Here is a 6,503-nt window from a genome sequence, read left to right on the forward strand (position 1 = left end):
AGGGGGGCGGCAGAAGAACAGGGGTGTTTACACGTGTTCCCAGCGGTTCGCAGAGAAAAGCAGGTGCACCGAGTGATCTTCCACCTCGCTTTTCTTTTCCAAGTAGGAACTCAGAAGCTTGCCAATCTCAGTTGATCTTTCTAAAACAAAAGAGAACAACACACAAAAGTGAGGTCAGGCTCTCCATCTACATTAGTAGTTTGTGCCAAATTTCCAGGCCCTGACCCAAGTCTAACTTTGAGTTTTATTTTACAACAACTTTAGACAGGTTCAGACCTTTTCCTGAGAAAGGGCAGCAGTGTGCAGACACACTGGGATGAAAAATGCTTTAGGAAGCAGGAACTCAGGTAGGAGGCAGCAACTGCAAAGGAATTGCCAACCAAGGGGAACTGGTACCAGGAGCTACCTCGATACCAAAAGAAGGATATTCAACTCCCAAAGTCGGCCCTCCACATCTGAGGTTCTGCATTTTTGCATTCCACCAACCCAGGACTTCATAGTACTGTATGTTTATTTTTAAAAATATGCATATAAGTGGACCACTGCAGTTCAAACCCATGTTGTTCAAGGATCAACTGTATAAGATTTGTAGACTGGCTGGCTTAAAGATTAAAATAATAAATATTCAAAAAAAGCAGGTTCGGACTTCCCCGGTGGTTGAGACTCGCAGGGGGCACGAGTTCAATCCCTGGTCAGTGAAGTTCCACATGCCACACAGTGTGGCCAAAAGGAAAAAAAAAAAACAAGAAAATTTTAAAAAGCATTCCCCCCCCCCATCTCCCTACCCCTGGTTTTCAAGATCAGTGTTTTACCTTCAAAAATTAAAAATATGACACAAAACCCTTCACAGGGTAAACAGCCATGCAAGGACGGGGGGCGGGAAACCCAAGATAAAACGGAGACTTGGATTACAAAGCAGCACCTGGAAACTTTTAGGGGTCACAGATACACTCATTCTCTTGGTCGTGAAGACGCTTTCCTGGGTGTACATGTGTCAAGACTCACTAAACACATGACTTTACTGCACATCAGCCGCGGGGCAGCTGCGCAAAAACAGAACCACAGACGCGTCCCACTGAGGCTCGGGGACCACAAGGGTGGTCCCCGCGCTCCGACCCGCGGACAGACGAGGGCGAGTTAAGCGCAGGAGGCCTTCGCTTCTCGTCCTCAGGAGCCAGCGAGGCCTCCGTGGTCCCCGGGTCCCCCCCCCCGGCCCCCGGCATCCCGGAACCCCGCCCCCGCCGCGCCCACCCGGGAAGCGCAGCAGCTCGGCGCAGTGGCCCGCGGCGCACAGCGCGTCCACCAGCTTGCGGCTCTGCGTGCTCTTCCCCGCGCGGTCCACACCCTCCAGCACGATGAGAGCGCCGCGCCTGCCCGCCATCGCCGCGCTTCCCGCCTCCGCCACCATACCCAGCGTAGCCGGGCCGCCCGGACCTCCCATTGGCTGCAATGGGCCGGCGCCCGCGGCGCGCGCCGGGATTGGCTCAGATGAGCCAGATTGGCTGGGACTAGTCCGGCGGAAGCGGCGCGACTGGCCCGACGGGGCCTCGTCGCACCGCCTCTTCCGGGCCGGAAGCCGGGCGCGTCTTGTACCGCGCGGGCCGCTGTTAACGGCGCGGGCGGTTGTTCCCGCTCCTAAAATTCGGGGGTGCGGGCTACGGGGCCGGCCGGTTAACGGCGCGGGCGGTTGTCCCTGCTCCTAAAATTCGGGGCTGCGGCCTCGGGGCCCGCCCGCCTCCGACTCCCCGACGGCGGGGACCTTGAGGGCGTGCGCCCCGGCACCGGGAAGCGCTCAGTGAGGTTGGCCGCTGTCGTCTTAGGGGCGGTTCCAGGTGAGACCGCGTCGGCCGCCTTCTCGTCGAGGGGGTCCCGCCCTCTGGGCCTCGTGGCCCCGGAGGCCTGTCCCCAGGTACCGTCACGGTGGGGTCAGACCTCAACCTAGGGGGTTGGGGCGGACACCAGCGTTCGGCCCGTGCCAAGCTGGGAGCCGCGTTTCCCAGAACTGCCTCTGGAACGTTCGAGTTGGCCGAGGAGAAATCCGGAGGCAGGCGAAAGAGTGGCCGTGAACTTCAGGACTGCTCTCCAGGGAGCCTTTGTGAAGCACCTGGTCCTCTGCTGCAGACGAGAGACGGGCGAGGGCTCTCCGGGGTTGGGGTCGGCAGCGGGCCCCCGCGAGCTCCAGACCATCCACCTCGGTACTTGGGCTGAGGTCGTGGCAACAGTTTGCCTGACTTTCCTCCCCCACCTCATTTGGTGCAAGCCCCTGATTTCCCGTGACCCCAGACACCTATGGTCGCTTCACGTTTTCCTGATGGACCGTTGCTTGATTTGGTTGTGGGTTCCGGAAGGGTGGTAGATTCTATCATTCCCAATTATTGGCTTTCTTCCTTGATGTTGAGCTTGGCCCTGTGACTTCCAGGGCATCTGTAAAGTAACCAGAGCTGACTTTCAGGAAGAAACTTTAAAAGCTGTTGTGCGGGTCACCCCTCCCCTTCCTGCCGCCAGTGTGAGAACAGCATGTGCACGATTAGGGCTGCTTTTTCACCCTGGACCCTGGAATGAACAAACAGCCACAGCCAAGCCACAGCAGGTGATAGGTGGCACCAGCAAGAAATAAACAGTTGTGATGCCGAGTCCACCGAGACTTTGGGGTCCTTTGTTACTGTGGTACAACCTATTGAAAGGTCGTTGATATAAACACTAGTACTTAACACTGCCTTTGAATTATGAGTCTTGTTCTGAAATTTTCATCTCCTTGCCTTCAAAAGGATGAAGGGATTAGGGATTACAGTACACAAGAGAACCCTCCTGGGGTTGGGCAAGTCCCAAGACCTGTAGGATGAACTTATCAGGCAGACAGGCAGGAACACGTGCAATACATCAGCTTGTGACCGCATAGCCTTCCTGGTCACCCATGGAAATGCGGGGAGCCTGGCTGCTGGGTCCTTGTATGCAGGGGATGCCCTTTTGATGGCAGAAGTTGCTAAACTGGCACAAGTACAGTGAAATTTCTTACTAAGATGCAGGAAGCAATTTTGTTTCCACCTCTTCCAACATGCCTTTGACTGCAGGTACCAGAATGCCAGCCTAACTGGCTTAAATCACCAGGATATCTAATCATCTCACATAAAACAAAGTCCAGAGTTAGGCAGCCAAGAACTGTTTCTGCTACTCAGTGATGTCAGATGTTGGGTCAACAACTTACCAGTTCTCATAGCTTGCCCCTTGTCACAGGGTGACTGCAGCACCTCCATGCATGCAGTCGTGACCTTACATCCCTGATGCAGGTACAGGAGAGTCCTTGCATCCGTGTCTGTGCGTGCTACGCTGAGAACCATCTCCGCAGTCTGCCCTGAGCAGTGCGAGTCTCCACTGCCACGGAGGCCTGGTAGCGGGCACAAGGGCATCTGCTTCATGGAGGAAATGCCAGATAGGGCGCTGGGCCTGAGTGTGCTTGGGGCGAGGGAAGGGCCAGAAGCTGGCCGGAATTGCTGAAGCTGGCTGATGGGCATGTGGAGTTTGTTAGGTCCTCTCTGCTTTTGTGAGTTTGAGACTTTGCATTAAAAAAGAGGCCCCATAGCTCTTACTGTCCTATTGCACCTTCCATCACAGGAATTGGTCAGACTTCGCTACTATCCATCAAAGTCTTTCTCCCTGTTTTAGCTGGGTTGCAAGAGCAAAATGCCACAGGCTGAGTGGCTTAAACAGCAGAACATCTTCCTCACGGTTTTGGAGGCTGGAGGTCCAAGTTCACGGTGCCAGGAGGGTTGATGTTCTCTCTCTGGGTTGCAGGTGGCCACCTTCTCACTGTGTCCTCACATGGCCTTCACAATGTACAGCTGTGGACAGAGAGAGAGAGGTCTGGTTTCTCTTCCTCTTAATGATCTCTCAAATACAGTCACATTGTGGTTTAGGGATTCAGCCTATGACTTTTGGGGGGGATATTCAGTCCATAGCACTCATCTACTTCCAGAAGAATAAGATTGTGCTGGGCACATCACTGCCCTGTTAGATGCCATCGCTCAGCCCTCCCTGCAGGTAGATGGGGCCAGGTGGCTAAGTTACTGCCAATGAGACGTGAGCAGCAGTGGTGTGTGCCCCTTCAGACGGTGGGCGGAGCATTCTCCCTCCCCCAACCCCCCGACCTTCTTGCAATCCACCCTTGACCATGAAGACAATGGCGAGGCCCTTTGGGGGCAGACGCCACGCTGGAAGGAATCTGGGTCCCTGAGTAACCCCGCAGAGCATGGCTGCCTGGCCCCTGGACTGTATAAGAAATAAAATTCCTTCTGTGCTAGTGGATTTTGGTTGGGTTTCTTTGTTAGAGTAGCTGAGCCTTCCCCCAAAGCACTGGCTCTTGACCGGGGGACATTTTGACTGTCACGGCTTGGGGTGGGGTCTAAGAGCAGCTAGTGGGGGAGGCCCGGGATGTTGCTGGCCATCCTACAAGCACAGGAGAGGCGCCCCTCCCAGCAAAGACTTATTGGTCCCAAACTCTCAGTAGTCCCAAGGTTGAAATTTGTTATCAAAGATTTATCTAAAGTATTGCAACATACTGAAAGAAAAAGCATGGATGAAAAATACTCTCTGCCGTATCAGTAAACAAAGGATGTTGCAGCCATCAAGCTGGCAGCTACTGCAGACACCCCTGACGGTGCACCCTGAGGGGATTCAGGAGGGAGAGAAGCGGGATCCTGGCCCTAGATAGTTAAGGTGCACATCAGAGGAATGATTTCAGTGAGCCCAGACTCTTGAATTTTCCCATACTTAAAGTGTTAACTCCATTAACTTGAGGTGTCTGTTTTCTTTAATTAACAGTACTCTTTTGATGTTCCGACTGTGCCGTTTTTGTTGCAAAAACTCTCAGATCCTGGTTCCTCTCTTACCTCCTCAGAGCAGTCGCTCAGAAAGTCTGACAAATAAAGTTGAATTCTCAACTTTTAGGTTGTGCGTTTTTTTTCAGTCGACAATAGTTAGGGAATCATCTCTCATTTTTGCAGTTTCTAAAACGGTCTTTGTAAGAGAATTCATCACTATCTGGGAGGAGTTATTTTCATTATATGATACAGGAAGACCACTACCCTTCATAATAAAGAATTTTGTTTTTAGATGAAAGGCATGAAGGCCAATTTCCACATAGATAACAGTAAAGGACATAAAATGATAGAAGAACTACAAACAGCCAACAAATGTGTGAAAATCTGTTTAGCCTCACTTGAAATCAAAGAAACACAAAACACTGAGGTTTTTTTTTCCCCCTATCATGTTAAGCAAAGATAATAAAGCCTGGTGAAATCTAGGGTTAACAAAAGTAGAAACATACTCACTGGAGTGTCATATACGTATAACCTTCCCCTCAGGCAATGCATTTGGAAATAGCAGCACTTAGAACACACCCTTTGAGCTAGCAATACAATTTCTAAGAATCTATCTTGAAGAACTATTAAGACGGGACTTTCCTGGTGGTGCAGTGGTTAAGACTCCACGCTCCCAATGCAGGGGTCCCGGGTTCAATCCCTGGTCAGGAAACTAGATCTTGCACGCTGCAACAAAGAACCTGCATGCCGCAACTAAGAAGCGGCGCCGCCAAATAAATATTTTTTTAAAAAGGAACTAATAAGACAACGTGGTAGATTAAGATGGCCACAACTGTGCTACTCCTCCCACTGAGAGGTGGGGGTCTACTTTCCCCTCCCCTCGAGTCTGGGTTGGCCCCAGACTCAACCAATGGAATGTAGTGAGGTGATGTCCTGGGATGACCAAGGTGAGGTCACAAGAGTCTGGCAGCTTCCACCAGGGCCTCCTGGAAATCTCCAGAAGCCCTGAGCAGCCACATAAGAAGCACAACTGGGCTGGAGAGGCAATGTGTAGGTGTTCTGGTCCCTGGTACCAGTTGAATGCAGCCTTCCAGCCACACCAGTGATCTCTACCATATCACACAGAACAGAAGAATCATCTAACTGAGCCTTGCTGGAATGCCTGACCTACAAAAATTGTGAGCTCTAATAAAATGCTTCTTTTAAACCACAGAGTTTTCAGGTATTTTATTATGCAGCAGTAGATAACTGGAACATATACATACAGGTGTATGAACAAATGTTCACCAGAGCACTATTTATGGTAATGAAAGATTGGGAACAATCAAAATATTGTTCATCTATTAGGAGTCTGTTAAAGTATGGTACACTAACACTGTGAAATATATCTAATAAACAGAATGACATAAAATTGAGTAAAACATGGCCAGAATTTGTGAAGAGTATTGTTAAAAATGTAAATGGTAGAAAAGTGGATAGTGTGACACCAATTAAGAAAACCAACAGCTCAATTTAGAAACTGGGCAAAAGATCTGAACAGACACCTCACCAAAGAGATGTACAGGTAGCAAATATGCATGTGAAAAGGTGCCCAACATCACTTGTCATTAGGGAATTGGAAATAAAATGAGATACCTCTACATGTCTATTAGCATGGCCAAAATCCCAAACAATGACAACATGAAA

At 50.7% G+C, this 6,503-nt stretch overlaps 1 protein-coding gene across 1 annotated transcript in view; it reads right to left on the reverse strand.

Annotated features, from left to right (window-relative positions):
• DTYMK (deoxythymidylate kinase) overlaps nt 1-1,394 on the reverse strand; it is a 9,519-nt gene extending 8,125 nt beyond the window's left edge. The window contains exons 1-2 of the mRNA XM_007469963.1: nt 1,252-1,394; nt 32-140 (exon numbers count right to left, since the gene is read on the reverse strand). Coding sequence (XP_007470025.1) covers nt 32-140; nt 1,252-1,381 — 239 coding nt within the window. The 5' untranslated portion in view covers nt 1,382-1,394. The remainder of the gene's footprint in view (nt 1-31; nt 141-1,251) is intronic.
• Nucleotides 1,395-6,503: the final 5,109 nt, after the last annotated feature.

Source organism: Lipotes vexillifer, unplaced genomic scaffold (genome assembly GCF_000442215.2).
Source record: "Lipotes vexillifer unplaced genomic scaffold, Lipotes_vexillifer_v1.1 scaffold988, whole genome shotgun sequence".
NCBI classification, from domain to species: Eukaryota; Metazoa; Chordata; class Mammalia; order Artiodactyla; family Lipotidae; genus Lipotes; species Lipotes vexillifer.